General features: G+C 34.6%; 1 protein-coding gene across 2 annotated transcripts in view; it reads left to right on the top strand.

Annotated features, from left to right (window-relative positions):
• FAM174A (family with sequence similarity 174 member A) overlaps positions 1-19,457 on the top strand; it is a 37,606-nt gene extending 18,149 nt beyond the window's left edge. The window contains exons 2-3 of one of the 2 annotated variants that reach the window (XM_046667959.1): positions 3,981-4,115; positions 18,913-19,457. In XM_046667959.1, coding sequence (XP_046523915.1) covers positions 3,981-4,115; positions 18,913-18,916 — 139 coding nt within the window. In that variant the 3' untranslated portion in view covers positions 18,917-19,457. Of the gene's footprint in view, positions 1-3,980; positions 4,120-18,912 lie in introns of those variants that run through there. The other variant, XM_046667960.1, reaches the window with a different exon arrangement.
• The last annotated feature ends 628 nt before the right edge of the window (positions 19,458-20,085 follow it).

Genomic DNA, 20,085 nt, shown 5'->3' with positions numbered 1-20,085 from the left:
AATATTACTTATATTATTTCATACTTAATACCCTACAGATGTTCAGTTAAAAAAAAAACAAAAAGAATAAAATCAGATGGATACAGCAAGTTACGTTGATCGGTTTTCTTCTTTTCGTAGAGTAGTAAAATGAAATGCAGTTTTATTCTGTTGTGTTTATTTTATGTGGCATCATACATTTGTATATAAAATTTTATCAAGCTTACTTTAGTAGTTTAGTTTTATTTTTCAACTGTAGCTTTTACATGTTGCTTAAACAAAAATAATTCTTACCAATCTGAGTATAATGGATGATTGAGGAACCTGCATCTATGTTAGACAGCTGTCTGAATAATAACTTGAATCCCTAGAAGGGATCTGATCAAGATTACTCACCTGTGCATGCCATGTGATGGCGAGTGTAATTCAATGTAATAAACCATATAGCTGTTTTCTTTTGCCCTCCTAGGCTTCCATACTTCCCTCTCTACATATTTCTAGATAAAGTCCGTATTTTTTTTTAACTAAGACCCAACAAAATTTGTTTTCAGATTGCAATGTGCATTTACTATGTCTAGTAGTAAAGTATGCATATCTATAATTATATGTGTAATTATCAACATACAGACAAGTTTGAATGTCATAGCTTAATGAAAACATTCATTTGTAGGAAAAGAACCATAACTGTTAAAATCACATGAATTTTAAAGCCTCCTTTACTCTTTTGTTTAAAAATAATGTACACTGCATATTAAAAGATAAAAGTAGCCTTTTTACTTAAAATTTCAGTATATTTTTATGTGTATTATATTTTACACCTAATGTTTGTTAGTATTTTAAGTAGATGGTTGATTGAATTGGCCAAGTAATTTTAAAGCTTTACAAGTGTTTTGGCATTTCCTGAGAAAAATCACTGCATATGAATATGTATATATATGTTTTATTATATTTGATGTGTTTATGGCCATATAGCCATCATGAACATGTAGCCATCACTGCCTATATATCTTTGGACTTAGGGAAGACATTTTCAAATTTAAATTCAGTTTAACAATATACAGTTTTTTATTTGACTTGTTCTTAGATAAACTGGTAACATTTACTAAAATACTAAATTTATTTAAATTAAACTGCATTCGCCCGTTTATTTGGGCCTAACAATGCACTTTCTCTGTATATGAAATAGGTTCTCATTTTTAAAGAGCTTAGATTGATGTTTGAAAGATAGTATTTATATACATGATTAAAGGACAGTATAAGCTAGAATAAATGAAGTACTCACACCAATACAGTCAAATGTTTACACTATACACAGATAAAGAATATAGCATTATTAGCCAGATTAATTTAGCCACTCATTGAAAGACTGAGAATTCATTCAAAGTATAATGAAGACCTTGGGAGTAGAGAAGAGTGTCAGCTGAGATAAATTCCAAATGTCCTTAAGTTCTTTGATTATATCATTCCCTTTTTAAAGACTTGCCAAGGTATCCTGTGACTGACAATGACCAGGTTATTAACATATTGATTATTTGATATATAATATATGACCTGGAAGAATCTGGTTTATTTCCAAAAATAATTTCACATAACATTAATTTCTTCTTTGTTGACTGAAAATGCCAGAGTGTTTAGAAAGCCATATGGTTTAGAAAACTGAGCAACAGACTGACAAAAGGGAGGAGGAGAAATTATAACTCTGACTATCCTTAACTTATGCTACCAAGTGGCTTCACTCACTTTTGTGTCACTTTTTAAAATCAAAGGAATCCATGCAAATGTTATTAAATCATGTGGTTCATAAGGACCAATAGTGAACTATAACTCCCCTGTACTTTTTCTATTCCTACTTCCAGAATCAGTACCTTTATCATTTCTGTTCTTAGTTTTTCTTTCATAAGTCTAAATCAGAGATTGGCAAACTATGGCCCATAGGCCAAATCCTGTCCACTGACCTGTTCTTTTAAGGCCTATGAGCAAAGAATTTTTTTTTTTACATTTTTAACGGATTGTAAAACATCAAAACAAAACAAAAATTAAGATAAATGTTTGACAGAGACCATATGTGGTCTACCGAGCCTAGAATATTTATCTGTTCCTTTTCAGGAAAAGTTTAGACCTCTGGTCTACATGGGGTGAGTGTGAGTATGTTTGTGTGTGCACACAACATATATATGTATGCATACATATATATATTTGCTAATTTAGCAACCTAAACATACTTAGTTCCTCACTATATAAAAAAGACTAGCTTATATTTCATACTGCCACCAATCTACCTCATTTTTGCTAGTTCTGACATTAGTATTAACTCTTACAGTTGTTATATTTGTAGTTTTAAAAACTGTACTTAAACGTCTGTTTCCTGTTTCAGCACCTTTGGGTGGAAATATAGATAGATCTATAGAGATTAGTGGAAATTATCTTGGCTTTTGTCTTGGCTTAGTAATATTTTCTACATTTTGATCACTGAGAGCTAGTACTTTACACCCAGAAGCTAGCACAATGCTTGATCCTTAGTAAGACTCAAATATTTCTTAAGTGTGTGTTATATGTATGTGTGTATCGTATGTATGTGTGTGTAGGACAGTTTGTCCCCCTGGGATCCCCACTGTCGTGTTTGCAGAGGCTCATATTACTCTTTGCAGTTGGTGCTGTAATCATAGTATTTCTTACCACATTGTATGTATTTCTTATCTTATTATGTTAAACAAAGTGAACAGAATTTAATAAACTTATTTGTTATTATTTGCTGAAATATCTCTATTTTGTTTTTAAACTCCTGTAGATACTTATGTAAAATATATTTTCCTGTGTGTAAAGTTGAGGTTGTTGTATTGGAGGTGACTTAGGCATCGATTGCAGGGTCAGATTTGGATAACTGAGCTAGAATATGGTATCACTCAGACCCTCAACAAATATTTAAGGAGCCTCTTAATCAATCGAACACTGCTACAAAGTAGTTATACAGTGGTGAATGAGACAGGCGTGGTCGCAGCCCTCATGGAACTTAGTAGGAGAGACAGGCAAATAAACACTCAAATAACAGTATACATAAGCAAATAAAAATGCAAATTGAGGTAAACAATTTGAAGGAAAAGAAAAAGTTACTTGAGAGAGAAGCAGAGAGTAGGGTTCTAAATCATGATACCCTTTCATATAGACACAGATAGTAATGTATAGCAACGTAAGATATTTTCATTCTTCTAGAGCATTCTTCTCAAACTTAAGCATGCATCAGACTCACAGAGAATGTTTGTTGAAACATGGTTTTCTGAGCTTCAGGTTCAAAGTTTTTTATTCACTAGGTCTGGATGGGCATGAGGATTTACATTTCTAATAAATTCCTCGATGATTATGATCCTTCTGTTCGAAGGAACCACACTTCAAGAACCACTGAATCTGTGATAGTGGTTTTCAGCACGTTAGAATCACTTGTAGAACTTTAACAAAATGTTGATGCTTAGTTCCTATTCCTGGAAATGCTGATTTAATTGTGTGAAGATTTGGCTTGACTGTGGAGCTTTTTAAAATAGCCTAGATGATTCTGATGTGCAGCTAAGATTGTAAGCTACCCAGTCAGAATTTGAGTGCGTATATACACAGAGTTTCTTAGTGGGGAAGAAAGTACCTAATCATGCACAGTGGTAAGAAGGCATGGAGGAGGTGGGAAAAAGGCTGGAATGGAAAGCTTCAATAAAAATATATACCTGAACTAAGGCCTAAAGGATTATCTGTCAACAACATAAGCTGACAGAGAGAAGAGAGTATGTCAGACAGAAGAAATGGTGATGGCTCACAAGCATGTAGGAGTAGATTTTGTTTCAAAAATAATCTGAGGCGGTAAATCAGTTCCATTTCTGAAATATAACCATTCTGATATTGAGTGCCTCTTATGGCAGAAACAGTGACAACTTATTTTTAATTTACAAATAAATATAAGGATCATCTATACCATATTCAAATAATTTTTTTATTCATTAATATGTTCTATTTAATAGGATGAGAAGAAGAAACCGAAAGACTAGGAGATACGGAGTTTTGGACACTAACATAGAAAACATGGAATTGACACCTTTAGAACAAGATGATGAGGATGATGATAACACATTGTTTGATGCCAATCATCCTCGAAGGTAAGTGTTGAGCAGTTTAATTCCCTAAATCAGGAGGCAAGTCTTTGATAAGTAAATTGAAAAAGTAGAATTTCATTTAACAGTTTTTATCCTAACAGATTTTATTCAGTTCTATTTAATGAAGTTTTTTTTGCTACCTAACCAACAGCTCACATTCACATTGCTTTGCTAAAATAGACATAAATAATAGAATACCATCCCCAAAAGAACTCTTTGTTGTAGATCTCGTTGCAGAGCTATGCCCTTTTAACTGCTTCATACTGGTGATGTGTATTAATGGGGTGTGTGTCTGTGTGTGTGTGTGACAAAGAGAAAAATAGTAGTAAACTTGATTTTATTTTTGCATTCTGAAGATATTTTGATTTTAGTCTGGATTATTCTATTTCTAAACAGTGCTTCCTGGCAAAATTGTGGGACTGATGGTCCATAGTCAAGTAGTATAGCTATAATGTGTACTCTCAGATCTGTTCTTATTGAGTGTTAAAACTTTTCTCACTTTTATAAGTATTACATAAATATTATTTATAATATATTAATATTAAAATATTAATTTAAATAGTAAAAATATATAAATAAAATATAATATATAACAAAGTCTCACTTTTTATATAATTATTATTTTCTTTTATTTTCTGAAAAGGCACCTCTTCTATGCATGCACAGAAAAAGGGAAGATAAAAAAGGAAGTTATTAGCTTAGGAAGTCTGGGTTGTTTCCACAGAGGAAGTGATTTTGAACCCCAGTTAATCTATTTCAAGTGTGCTTGACTAAAGACAGAGGTGTTATAGGCAGAAGCAATTACCCAAAGTTTAGTTGTGAAAGATGATAGTTTGTTTAAGGAATGCAAGCAGCAGAAAATGTCTAGAATACAGCCTGTTGTTTGTGCGCATGTATTCATACGTACAAGGTTGAGAGGATCAGCTGTGGCAGGACACAGGGATTCACAAGCTTTTTTGAAGGAAATACAGAGTTTTGTAATCTGTTAATAAGTTTGTTACTACCCTTCTGTTGTTGGAGAACTATTGATGTCGTTTGTCCAGAGCGTATGAAATTAAATAGTCAGATTTGTGTTGTAGAGTCATACCTCTTGTAGTAGTGGGGAAGGTGGCCCAGGAGAGATGAAGAGGGACAGAACTAGGGAAGGTAGGAAGGGCATAAAGGAGGGACAGTTTCTATAATACATAATTACCTGTAGCCATCTTTTATCTTATATCCTGCCTCATCACAGACCTTTCTCCAATACGTATCCCTCTGTTATGCCCCATTTTTCATGAATTTTGCATTCCATTAGGGAGCTAGACATTAATCAGGGTTATACAAAGAGAGAAAGAATAAGTATAGGGTGGTGTGAGAACTTATAATGGGGACATAAAACACTTAACCAAAAACTAATGGTCCAGAAAAGCCTCTCAGAAGTGATATGTAAATTGAAACCTGAAAAATGAGTAGAAATTAGCAAAACAAAAGGTGGCTATAGGGGCAGGGGTTGGATAGAGGACAGCAGTCACAAAGTACCAGAAGAAAAGAGAGTATAAAATATTCAAGGAACTAAAAAAGTTAAATAGATGCTATATTAATATGCATGAGAATAAATGAATGAGTGAATGAATGATTTTTGATCTTTGCAAAAGTACGAGTGATGGGTAAGGCAGAACAAAGAATCAGAAAGGAGATCATGATCCATGTTAATCAGTTAGCAATTATTCTACATGTTATGAAAAGTGGCTTGGAAAAATTTAAGATGGAGGAGCCTAATCGAAGTCGTGTTTTGAAGATTACTCTGCATGGATTGGAGAAGAGTAAGATAAGGAGGAAGATGATCAGGAAGAAGACCAGCTAGCTGGTGCAGGTACATGGGGTGGCCTCTACTAGAGTGACAGCAAGGGAAGTAGAGAGGAGTAAATTATTCAAGCGAATTGTGTTTGGAGAGTAAAGGAGGTAGAAATGGTGATAATAATGGAGAAGCAAATTTCAGGGGTAATGATAATTATCAATGATAATTGATAATGAAATCATCTTGAGTTTTTAGTAGTATGACCCCATTTACTTAAAAAAATCTTTAATATAGAAATGTCTAGATAAAGAGAACAGTAAATTGTTTGCTATGCTTACCTATTCATTCATTTATTCATCCAATCAATGAATGATGTAGCACCTGTTTATATAACAACTCTTTAGTGCCACACACTGGTCTCGGTGGTTGGGACACGTTAGAGCAACAAAACAGAAAAGAAAAAAAAAATCCTGACTTAGTGAAGCTTAGCTTCTAGCGGAGAAAAGGTGAGATTGGGAGGTTGAGAGTTCATTTTCATTTTCACTTTGCCTTCTATCTCCTTCTAGGTTGTTTAATTTTTTTTTTTCCATCAAAGAGAATATGTTCATGCATTACTTTAAAACAAACTTTTTTGGAGGGAATAATTTCAAATCTTCAGAGAATTTACAAGAATAAAAATAGTGCAAAGAATATCCTATAATTTTTTATCTAGCTTCATCTATTCTTAACGTTTTACTTCATTTGTTCTCCTGTGTGCTCTCTTTGTCTCTCATAATATAGTTATAGAAGAATGCATCTGAATTTTGTATTTATCTGATGTTCTGATGTTTCATTATAATTAGATTCAGGTTGTGCATTCTTAGCTGAAATATACATAGATCATTCTGTCTCCTCACGATATCATATCTGGAGACACACGATGCCCATGATGTTCATCTGTCCTTCATTCGCAGTGGTAATTTGGATGCATCTGTTCAAATTTTGCAATTTCTCCAGTATGTTACTGTTAATTTCCCCCTGGGTTTAGCAGTCATTCATCATGATTCTTTTTTTTTTTTTTTCCTGCTTTATCTCCCCAAATCCCCCCTGGTACATAGTTGTATATCTTAGTTGCAGGTCCTTCTAGTTGTGGCATGGGGGACGCCACCTCAGCGTGGCCTGACTAGCGGTGCCATGTCCGCACCCAGGATCTGAACCAGCGAAACCCTGGGCCACCACAGCAGAGCGCACGAACTTAACCACTTGGCCATGGCCAGCCCCTGCTCATGATTCTTTCCTGATCTAATCTTCATTATTATAGTTGCAAAATAATGATTTTTCAACTTCAACATTTCCTCTGTATTTACAAATCAGTATTGACATTGTACTGTAAGCAAGAGCCTTCCCTCATTCGTTCTGAATTTATTTATCTGTTTATTTATTGACACCATGGAATCATGATTTTCGCTTTTGTTCAAAGGTTTATAATTCATTGCTGTACTTGCCAGTGGGAGCCTCTTCAAGCTGGCTTCTGTACCCTTGTGACTTAGTCCCATTTTTTCTAAGTACTTCCTTACATTCTGGCCTAACAAGATATTCCAGGCTCATTTTGTATCTACCCTGCCCCAGCCATGGAATCAGCCATTTATCCAAGGAACCTTGGTTCCTTTGAGTGGGCACTAAGTGAGCTGTTTGCTATTGAGGTGTCCTTGCTTCTTGGGCCTTTCAGCAGACAGGTCTATGATATGTCTGCGCATGTATACACACATACCCATATGTATGCATGTTCACATATATATGCAGATTTTAGATATTATTACTTCATATCTCCCATTCTGCTGTTCCAGTCTGTCTCCCCTGGTTTCTTTCTTGCCTTCTTCCTTTTCCATAATTGCATTCTCCTTTTTCTGTCATGAGAATGACTCCCAGCAGCATTCTGGCTCTCAGTAACATCAGCACATTTACTCATATGCTCAATCCTATAATAAAATTAATACAGTTTCAGAATTGCTATGCCTGTAACACTAAAATAAACAAACCTACTAAGGAGAGTTTAGGGTTTGTTTGCAGTTTTCTCCTCACAACCCCATCGTGCCCAAGACTAAGAGTAAATGTTCAGATATTGTAGGTGATTTGGCTTAGTTCTTTTTCTCCTCTCCTCTTTAGTGTGGTTATAGTAGTCATTTGAAATATAATTTAAGTCATTTGAGTTTGCTTTCTGTTTTAGATTTCTCCTTCCCTTCTCATTTTTATTGTTTTTTTTTTTAATATGAAAGACACTAACATGCTTCCAAAAGTAAAAACCACAAAAGATTTTTTTAAGATATGCACACACATACACTCAGGAAAGTAGCACTTGGGGCCAGCCCCGTCACTGTGTGGTTAAGTTTGCATGCTCCGCGGTGGCGGCCCAGGGTTCAGATCCTGGGCATGGACATGGCACCGCTCATTAGGCCATGTTGAGGCGGCGTCCCACATGCCACAACTAGAAGGACCCGCAACTAAAATATACAACCATGTACTGGGGAGATTTGGGGAAAAAAAGCAGAAAAAAAAAAGAAGATTGGCAACAGTTGTTTGCTCAGGTGCCAATCTTTAAAATAAAAAGGAAAAGTAGCACTCTCTCTTTTATCCCTTCCACTCTGTTCTCCCCACCTCACCCCTTGTTAATAATCAGTTTCATTATTTTCTGGTTTATCTTCCCTGTGGTTCTTTTGATAAAATTTGGCAGAAATATGTATTTTTTGTGTTTCTCTTCTTTCTTACACAAGAGGTAAGCATACAGTATATGCTCTTTTATACTTTTTTTGTTGCAGTTAGTAATATCTCCTGTAAGTCATGCTAGATAAGTTCATGGAGATATTTTTCATTTTTTACAGTTGCATAATACTCCATGGTATGTAGATGCCATGGTTTATTCAACTAATTGCCTATGCATTGACATTTAGGTAGTTTTCAATTATTTTGCAATTATAAATTGTACTACAATGAATAACCTCATGTATATGTGTTTTTGTATTGTTGGAGGTGTATTTTCAGAGTAAATTTCTACAAGTGGGATTATGGATCAAAAGCTGTGAAGCCAGTTTTAATCATGAGAAATGGAGATGCCTCTGAGGTATCCCAGTGGACACAGCAAATTAGATGGATTCATTTTTTCATTAGAAGAAATGATAAAATGTCTGTCGTGTGTTCCCAGGCACTCTACTGAGCTCTGGGGATGCAATGGTGAACAAAATTGGACAAAATGCCCAGCCTTGTGTAGTTAACAATTTAGCAGATATTCATAGGCCAGAAATAGAGAACCAACAAGTATTAGCTAGACTTGGGATTCCCCATTATTGTTTTTGACCTTGCCAACATCAGGGTAACACTCTTCTCTAGGCTAGACCTGCTTTTGATAAGGTGGATATTTCAGTACACTAAGAAGCAGGACCAAACAGTTTTTCTATTCTCTTCTTATATTCTTCTTAAAACAAAATTAAACATCATTTAAATAACACCTTCAAGACCTTTGCTGTGATTTTTTTCAAAGTCTGTGCAGATACGGACCCCTTTTTCTGTCTCTCACTTTGGGGAAGGTGGACACATTTCTTTTTTACTAATGGACAGCAGTTTCAAGGAGGTGTGGGTGAGCTGTGTTTATATTCCTCTTACCTTCTGTAGCTTAGAGATTATTTTCTGTGAGGAGATATTCAGTCCAAACTCTCTCACTCCATTTGAAGCTGATTCAATGGGAGGACTCTTTCTGATCTTCTAATGTTGGTGTTAGAGATTAAACATGCATTATGCCATCAATTTATTCAACATTTCAAATTTATCTGTGGAAAAGATGCATATAGATCTTATTGTGAGTCATTTTAATAACAAGTGATAATTATATTTAATGCCATTTGTTTCTCCCAATAAAGGGGAAAAAGTCAATACATATATGGAGAGTATGTTGTAAAGTCTTTTTAGGCCCTGAAAGAGGGCTCTCACCAAGAGCTTCCCAGAACAGCCTTATAAATAGTAGAAGAAACCAAGGGAGTTGAGCATAGTGGTAGAGAGAATGTCTTTAGAGAGATAAGTTCAGGGGTCCTGTTATTGAGCCCAGCGGGGAAGCCTGGACTGAGTAGAATAACAACTACAGTAGGAGCGATTGTAATAGTCACTTGTTAGTAAATATCTACTTTCAGTGCAAGATGTACCAGACAATGTGCTAGGCTTCTTACATGTGCTATGAAATCATCAGGACAGTCTGCAAAGTAGTTCCTATGGCTCTTATTTTTTTTTCAAGGAGGTTTTTTTTGCAAAGAAAGATTGGCCCTGAGCTAATATCTGGTGCCAACCTTCCTCTTTTTTTTTCGTCCCCAAAGCCCCAGTGCAGGTCGTATATCCTAGTTGTAAGTCCTTCTAGTTCTTCTGTGTGAGCCGCTGCCACAGCATGGCAACTGACAGACAGGTAGTGTGGTTCCATGACCACCTGGAGGCGAACCCTGGGCCGCCGAAGTGGTGAGACAGAGTGCTGAACTTTAACCACTAGGCCATCAGGGCTGGCTCTTGTTGCTCTTATTTTAAACATAGGAAAACTGAGGCTCAGAGACTTTAAGTAATTTAGGCTTCTCTTCCTGCTAGAATCTCATTCCATTTTTTCAAGAATTTGTTTGATTTGTATCTATGAAGAGAATAATTCTATATTCTGTTCATTCTGTCTTCTCTAACCAGAACTTGCTGTTACTCTTTATTTTTCAAATGAGGACCCTAAAAATGAGGAATGTAAATATGATTTGCCTACCTTGCCAACTGCAATGTAGAATCATATTAGTCTACAGTTTAACTGCTGGTAATTCTTGTTGGATCTTCTCTTGCTGATGCTGCTTTCATTGTTGAAATGCTTTCCAAAATTAGTTCCTCTTCATTTTTCAAATTCTATCCACAAAATAACAGGAAGCAAGCCATTTCCAGAGAGGTAAACGAATTTCCTTGCTTGGAATTTTATCACAAAAACTATCCTTTTGTAGTCAGCTCTTTCTGAGAGGGGTATTTTTATCAAGGCTTTTAATACATCAAAATTTTAATGATTGTTCTTGGTAGTTGGGATTTGGGGTAATTATTTTCACTGTTTCTTTGTATTAAATTGAACCATATGAAACTGCTGATATATGGTTTAATCTTAATTTCCTAAAGGAAATGTATTATTTCATTTAACAGATGTCACAGCCAGGGCCAACTCCAGGCACAGTACATCAGGGCCCTGGCTCCTCTCCTCCGTGATCCCCTTGGTTCTGCCCATCTTCATGTGTTGGCCTCATTTTTAGGCTGATAATAGGATGGTGCCAGCAGTTCCTATAATCACACTCAGAATGGTAACTTTCGACTAGCTCTCTTGTGTGTCTTTCTTAGGATTGAGAAAAGTTTCCTTAGAAACTTACAACAGAGTTGTTTTTTGTTTTTGTTTTTATTTTCCATATCATTGGTCATGTAATCATTCCTAAACTAAACCCTGGGAAGAAAAATGGAAGTACCATGATTAGCTCAGATTAAGACCCCATTCGGGGTCGAATGGATATTGAAGAGTTAACCACCATTACCATTATATCTAGTAATTTAAGCGTTGAAGTTAGTACAGTCAAATTGGGAAAATTTGTTGGTATGTGGAAAAAAGTAACTTGAGCAGCATGGATAATATAACTTCACTTATATTTGCTATTGATATCCTAATTTTGTATATTAGAAGGAATTTCTTTAATTACTGAAACATTTTGCACAGAGGAATTATAAAAACTGAAAAATGATTATTAATTCTTTAACTATTGTGTAGGATGTTTCAGTCCTTTCAGATAGAAAATCTAATGGGGAATCACAGAGAGCACATACTGACTAAAAATTACCTTCATTTTTCTCAAAGAAAAATATTGGAAACAAATACTCATGACTAGTCTCAAAAATGCAGTTTGAAACAGTGTTTTACAACACAAAACAAATGGGAGCAATATTTTCTTGCTATTCTGTTTGATTTCTACTGAAGAGTAAAATTATTATTATTATTTTATAATAATATACACTAAAGGACATTTTGACAATCTTGGTAGCAGCTTTTAAAAGCTAGTACTTCTGTCACTTCAAGGCTATTCTAGTAATTTTTGCCAAGTATGTAATTTTAAAAAACAGTAAATTTCCTTTTTAGTTACTTCTGTTCTGCTTCATTAAATTTAATGTCTTGTATGTGTTCATTACATTTGTGCTCAGTGTTACTTGGCTACAAAATATATTCTGGTTATTAACGTCAGCGTATCAGAATCAGAAAGCAGGTTTGATATAAGCGTTTATCTAGAAACCCTCATTAAGAAGACCTTATTCAGTTATCAATTTGAAAATAGTTCTAATTTCTAAAACACTGCTTTCAATGTAGAGCACAATGTATTATCAGAATAAATACTAAGGTTATTCACAGTAAATAGAATATAGGAATGTATCAAAGCACTAATGTTTATTTGGGATAGAAATTGGTATTTTAGGATGTCCAGTGGTGTGTTACTAATAAAATAGTCTGTACTTTATCCACTTAAAGGGAACTATGCTGTCTTTGTCATTACTTAAACAAGTAATAAAAGAGAACCTTCATGTAGGGTTTTTTCTGCATGCTTTACTTTTATGTGGACCTTGACTCAGAAGAAAATTTGCTTTGCTCCATTGAAAAGTAGACATCACAAAAATTATTAGTTAAGAGCATGAATCATTTATATGCTATTTTAACAAATGTTATGTAACATTAGATTCTATTTGGTAATGCTATTTTCTCATGTCACTGTGTGGTCTAGAGTTGCCCCGTCTAATTTGATAGCCACTAGCCGTATGTGGCTCTTGAACATTTGAAATGTGACACATGTGACTGAGGAACTGAATTTTTAATTTTATTTAATTTTAACTAAATGAAAGTTTAAATTTCCAAAGGTGGCTAGTGACTACTGTGTTAGACAGCACAGACCTGGACCAAAAGTGTTTGATTGATCTCGTTTAAACTAATTCTATTAAATGAAAACTCCTATAGAACAGTTGCATCACAAATTTCTGTTCATATAGCATTTGATCCATTTAATAAATTGCTTACTGCTTTGGTTCAGGATTTATATTTCGCTGTGATTGTTTGGATTACAGACTGTCTAAGGTATATAGTGGGATAGATGGACATAGGAGGTGAAGCATAACCACTGATAAGGTCGACTTATGTGAATGGGGTTGAGGAAAATACAGGGACAAGGACATCAAGGTGTTGGACAGGAAAAGTCCTAAACACAATTGTAAGGCATTAACCTTTCTCATCCCTCTCAGATAATATTCATTCTCTAAAATCCACTGACATATCTTCTTTAAAAGGAACTGGGAGAAAAAAATTTTCAGGAATCTAATATTTGCAAATTTATTTAAATAAAGAGTAACAATATTCTTGACTGTACTAGGACACTTTTTCCTTTCAAACTTGATTTGGATTTGTAGCCGTTTTGCTAGTTTAAGATTTTCTGAGTTAGCTTTTAAGTTGTCCTTGCAAATAATGTCTATTTTTTTATTATTGTATAATGTGTAGAGACAGTATTCTTGTGGCTTGAAAAATACTCTGAGGTTTCCATAAAATTTATTAATACTACGCACTTGTTTTATCTCATAGAAAAGCATGATAATTTTTTTATTGTAATAATTATATGTAACGTGAGATATACCCTCTTAAATTTTTAGGTGCACTGTACGGTATTGTTAACCATAGGCACAAAGTTGTACAACAGATCTTGAGAACGTACTCATCTTTCATAGCTGACACCTTATACCCATTGAATAGAAATTCCCCATTTTCCTCTCCCCTCACCCTGGGCAACCACCATTCTACTCTCTGCTTCTGTAAGTTTGACTGTGTTTTACTACAGGTAGTAGAGAACCTAGAATTACAGTGACTGAAAAGTTTTTCTCACATCATAAGAAGTCTGCAGTAGTTGGCTGCTGGTATTGATTCAGTGGTTGTTTGATGACAGGGTCTACATTTATGCACTTTTCTTGAACCTTTCCTCTTGCTTGTCTTATCCTGGTTATATGGCTGCTGTAGTTTCAACCATTACATCTGTATTCCAGGTGACAAGATAGTGGAGGCAAGAACACACCACATCTGTCTCTTTATCGGGAAATCAAAATTTCTCAGATCTGTCTCTTCCTCCCAACAGATTTACCCCCCTTCACTCACACACACAAAAATCAGTATTTGTATTAGCAAACAAAAAGGAGAGAACAAATGTTGAATAGACAACTTATAATATGTCATCTTGACTATTCAAAATATTTTCTGAAGGTTCAATCTGGCACCTGGCAAGAGAGAAATGTTTGGGTTTGGGCACTCACTGAATGAAGGCTTGAAGTCTGAGGAATTATTGTTTATGAGTAGCAGTTTTGCAGAGAAGTGAGAGGTATCCAGGACAGTAGGATTATAGGGTAAAGCATAGAGCATGCCAAAAGTTTGCTGCTGCTGCTTTGTTTATTTGTTTTTAGGAGTAGGAATCTATTGTCATAACCAGAGTAGTTTTTTTAGTACAGTGGGAATTCTGTAAATGGCAGAACAATAGAGCATTTGACGTCTGATTTAATCATTAGATTGGAATGACTAAGTGCTCATGTATGAGAAGTATTGTGGTAAAATAAATAGCACCAGAATATGATTATATAAACTCAAGTGCTTCTTGAGCTTCTGTCGTTGATAATTGCATAACCTTACTTCACTCCATTGTGTCTTGACTCTTCCTCCTTACCAAGTCACCTGACAAATAATGTGGTTCCACTGCATCTCCAAACTTGTTCCCAGCTTTGGGCCTCCATAGGTTGTGTTTTCACCCTGAAGACTTCCATGAAAAGATGTCCTTAATCTTCTCTTGGAAACTGTTTTAACCCCCTATTGAGAAAAAGGACTTCAGAGCATCCAGTAAATAACTGACCGAGATGGTACTAGAATTCAGACTTCCTTTCTTAGGCCAAATTTTTTTGTTCTCTGGATGATTTCCATGCTTTATTTGTAGTTCTGTAATAAGAGAGCAGGGAATTATGTTTTATTTTTCTTCTTTTTTCTTTTTTGTCATCAGCATTCTTCCCAGTATCAAGCAGTTTTCCTGGCAGATAATAAAAACTCAATATATGTTTGGTGATTAATGAATGAATGTCCTTTTTTAAAAAATGTAGTTAGCTGTAAAACTTAGTAGCACAAACAACCCAAAATGTTGCATACCCTATTTTAAATACTTTGGAATCCATCAAGGCATTAAATATTCTGGTTACCAATGTCTGCTTTCATGTGAGACTATACATTTAAAATAGATTTGTCTGTACTAGTTCTATGTGTCATTACCATAGAATGTGGGTGAATGAGGATATAACATTCTTAATAATTTTTAGATCTTAAATTCTAACGGTGAAAACTTGAACTTGTCAGTTTCAGTAGTTATTTCCAATTTAAACATTGTGAATTCAAGATTTAAATGTCATTAAGTAAAGATTCTCCACACTCCTTTCCCACCTCCTTCACTCCAGGTTGGTCGGAGTTCCATAGAGATTTATACCATTATTCATTTAATCTAAGACACTATTAATTTTAAACTGTAGTACTAAGAAAAAAAAACACTGTCAATTTAATTACGAAATAGTGTGATACTTTTACATAAGAGAAGAATCATATACACCAGCGTCTCAGTACTTTACATTTTTCATCCCTTCTAAAGAAGAATTTGGCAACTTCTTCTGCCTTCAGATGCATTTCTTGGTGTATAATAGTTTCTCAAAACAGAAATTAGCAAAGTTTCATCTACCTGAGACATCTTCCCATTTTAAAAGACATGGTTGTTTCTTTGCAAAAATATGGAACAAGACCATGTTCCAGTGATAAACATTTGTTTCACTGATACCAAATTATAACCTAGTATACTCTTTCATCTCTTTCTACATATACAATAACTTTTGCTTCAGTGATGATGCATGATATTATCTTTTTGGAAGTATTTTAAACATCATGAAACTCATTCTTTTTTTCTTTTTTTTTAATTTTTAAAGATTTTATTTTTCCTTTTTCTCCCCAAAGCCCCCTGGTACATAGTTGTGCATTTTTCATTTGTGGGTCCTTCTAGTTGTGGCATGTGGGATGCTGCCTCAGCATGGCTTGACAAGCGGTGCCATGTCCGCGCCCAGGATTTGAACTGGCGAAACCTTGGGCTGCCAAAGTGGAGCGTGTGAACTTAACCACTCGCCCACGGGGCCGGCCCCTGAAACTCATTCTTTATAATACCAGACATGCATATAATTCAGTTGAAGTGACAACAATACAAATAGCTTTGATCAACTTCATGCACATGTAGACAATGGCAACTACGTAAGAACTACCACTTATCTGACAGCAATTCTAAGATGCCTGCCATCAACTGGAAGATGCATCCCAAGTTCAGAGATGTTAAAATATGAAAAATGTCTGTTTTAGAAACTATAAAATATGGTCCTGTCTATAGGGGTACACTTACAGTCTTGCTTGGGTTTGGGGCTTTAGCCTCTATCTCTCCTACTTCTGCCAAAAGAGCTTCTTAACAGGTCCACACAGATTATACTGTGTACCCTTGGTTCTGTCTCCAAGCTTCTTTGAGTCTGCCAGTCTACCTTCTACAACTTCTATATCACCTCTCCAGGTAGTAGGAATGCTTGATTATTTTCCCCATGCCATGTGTAAGCTCCACATGTTTCAAACTGCTGTGGGATCACTGAGAAACTGAGTTAGGGATAAAAACATAGGAGATTTCACTGAAGAGGTGATACTTGAGTTGTAGTTATTTTAAAAAATATGTAAGATATTCAAATAAGAGCCTTATGAAAGGGGTGAAAGTTGCATTTCAGGCAGAGTTTAAAGCATGAGCCAAGGGATGGCCCTGTATGAGAGTGTGTGCATGTTGTGAGCCTCTGTAGAACACAAGATATGTACTAGGGTTGTGATAAATCAGTCAGATTTGGGACAAAACCTAAAAAGATATATTTTTAAAAAACATATTAAGGATTTAGATTTTATTAGTTGTGAAAATAGTCATAAATCATCAATGACTGTGGAGTGAAGGAGTGATACCATGACATTTATGTTCTAGGAAGATGATTCTAGTGACCTTGTGAAAGGTGAATTACAGTTGGGAAGAAACTAAGGTCATATATTTTGGAGCTGTTTCACTTGTTCAGATGAGAGGTGTCAAAGCAGAAGCAAAAGCTAGTTTAGGAGGGTAAGGAAATAAAAAACTTTGACAAGATAGTAGTGCTCAGCAGAATGCCGGGCATGAGAAGTAGTCAGAGAGGACCTGAGTGCTTCTACTGGAATGATGACTAGGTAGATGACGTTATCATTATTTGAGTTAAAAGCATACAGAGGAAGACCAGGTTTAAGTCTGGAAGATGATGGGTTTGATTCTTGATAGGTTAAAAATATTTCCTATGGGCATAGGAGAAAGAACATCTTCAGTACTGTTTAGTCTGTAGTTTAGTCATGCCAGGGAGAGATTAGGGAGTGGTGCTTCCATGTAGCACATAGTAGATGTTAGGATGACAACATCTGGGTGGAATTCTGAGAAAATCCCAACTCAAGGAATGCAATCCTTTAAGAGAGAAAGTTATACACTCCCGAAAAATACAAATAGATTCAAGAAAATGTTGGACATATGTGGTATAATATATCATAATAGACAACTATGCATATTCACATATGTTTTGAGGTTGATTATGAATCTCAAAATGCATTTCTGAAACTCCATTAAGAGATTCTTCATGTACTAGGTACTTCTTGATCACAAAACATCTTATGGTGCCAGTGCTAAATGTTCCTTAGATTCTCATAAGTGGTCCAAGTTCAAAAAGCTATTTAATGATAGAGTTGGGGTTAGGTACCTGCCGTTTTGTGTTCTTACTCTCCTAAATGAAACTGCAATCTTGATTTCACTGATTGATTTTTTTCATAATCCACAAATTCATTTATTAAAATGATCAAGAGTTTCAAGCATGCAAAGGACGAGGGTTGTGTAAAACGATGACGAAGTATTACATTGTTTTTTAGTAACCTTCAATATCTTTTTTTAAAAGCTTCAGTTTACACTTAAATTAAAACATATTAGGATCTTATTAGCTTATTGTAATCTCATAATCATTTAAAGATCTATTATAGATTGCTTACTAAAGATTTGGATAAAACACTAAGATGTAAGAGAGTATTACTCATTCTCACATATATCTCCAATGAAGTTCTAAATGTTAATGATGATTATAAAGGGAGTTTTAAGTTAATAAAATCGGCACATCTTTGGCTGTTCTTTTAGTTTGACCAAATGCTTTTGGTTGTAATGGCTCTAAGTAGCAGAAGTTTTTGGGAAGCTGTCATTTGGATTAAGTACCAGTAAAGCCTGATGTGTGATGAGAGTTAAGGTCTATAAATATGTATGTGATGAAAGTGTAACCTCATATTACCATAAACTAGTCAACAAGGTAAGAACCTGGGCAATCTTACCCCATTGTATATGTTATGGAAAACCTTATCTTCTGTATGATACATTTTGTAACTGTATCATAAATACTAAAAACATTTTTTTGTTTCATGGAGTATACTTCCGGGCCTGCAAATTCAATTAATCCTCATTTCTGAAGGTGTAGAAATATCAGTTAAGAATTGTATTTACAGAAACTATAGAAACAATAACTATATTGTATATTTAAGTCAATTAAAGTCATTTATGAACATTATATGAGGCTATAATTTTAGTGTGACTATGAAATAGACTTTAATTACCCACACTAGTTATATATAAATTCCCTTTTAACAAATTAGAATTATAATTCAAAAGATAGTATCTGATATAATTAATATAAGCAAAGTAATCATGTGTTTTATCAGTGCCATTCATTATAATGCCCTTAGATTAAATACTTTCATTATCTTCCTGCCACTCCAAATCTTTGGGAATATTTTAAAATGTGTTTAAATTTGTTCTGGGTTGAGCATTTATAGTATTTTTTTCCTTGCAGATAAGAATGTGCCTTTTGATGAGAGGACTTCATCTTTCTACAATGAAGAGAGAATTTCTATGTTTAAGGAATAAGAAGCCACTTTATCAATGGGGGGGGTATTTAAGTTACATATATTATGACAACCTTTAATTTGTTGTTGAAGTAAATACTGTATCATTTTGTTATGTCTTTGTATGTATAGAAGTGCTCTTAATGGGCTCAGAGTTCTTGGAAGTAAACTATACTATAATAGAAACCTGTTTGAAAGTTACTTTAAAGCAAGATCTTTTCTGATCAGTTTTTGCTTATTGCTTACCATGTTATTGTAAACTGTTTTACCCATTAATCAGTTAATGTTATTTTTGGGGGAATTTTTTGCTGGTTAATTATTTTTTGCTGGAAATGTAAGTCCCAACAACCAACTGGTATGTAAAAATAATTTAAAAATTTCTTTACAAAGGATATGTTTCCCATTTTTGTGGGGAAAAGAAGCCAAATTTACTACTTTGTGTTTAGGTTTTTTAAATATTAATAAATGTCTGAGTTGTGTGCAAAACAATAAATATGATTTACAATTCTTTTAAAGTGTTACAGACAGAATATGTTTACAAAATAAACCCAAAGACTATAGAATTGTATATTAACATGTATTTTATATAATTTCTAGAAAAATCTGTCAAAAAAGGGTTATTGTATTTTAGCAACTTCCTTGCTAAATTAAGATATCTACTTTGATTAGATATTTCAGAAACAGTGAATTTTAAAGCCATTTTATTTATTTACAGTATTGTGAGAGATAGAAATAATGGCAAAATGTACTGGTCATATTATGGTGTAGGAGAGTAAAGAATTAAAGTAAGTGCATAGACTTTGGAGGCAGACAGACCTGGATACAGAGACTAACTTCATTATCTCTGAACAAATTATTTAACCCCATTGAGCTTCAATTTTTCGTGTTCTAAAAGTTAGAGAAGAGCCTATAGGAAAAGCATGGGTCACAAATTCAGTTGCTTACAGGGGCCAGGTAGGTAACTTAAATGTGTGTATGTCAGTCAGGATAGGCTAGGTCCTAGAGAAGTAACAGATGGTCCCCAAATCACACTGGGTTACAACAAAGATTTGTTTCTCACTCATGCTGCCCATTTGTTATGGACTGTGATTCTGCTCTTCATTGTCTTTTCTCCAGGGCCA

This window comes from Equus quagga, chromosome 7 (genome assembly GCF_021613505.1).
Source record: "Equus quagga isolate Etosha38 chromosome 7, UCLA_HA_Equagga_1.0, whole genome shotgun sequence".
Taxonomy (NCBI): domain Eukaryota; kingdom Metazoa; phylum Chordata; class Mammalia; order Perissodactyla; family Equidae; genus Equus; species Equus quagga.
The sequence above is the reverse complement of the archived record's forward strand: the minus strand, read 5'-3'. Positions and strand labels throughout refer to the sequence as shown.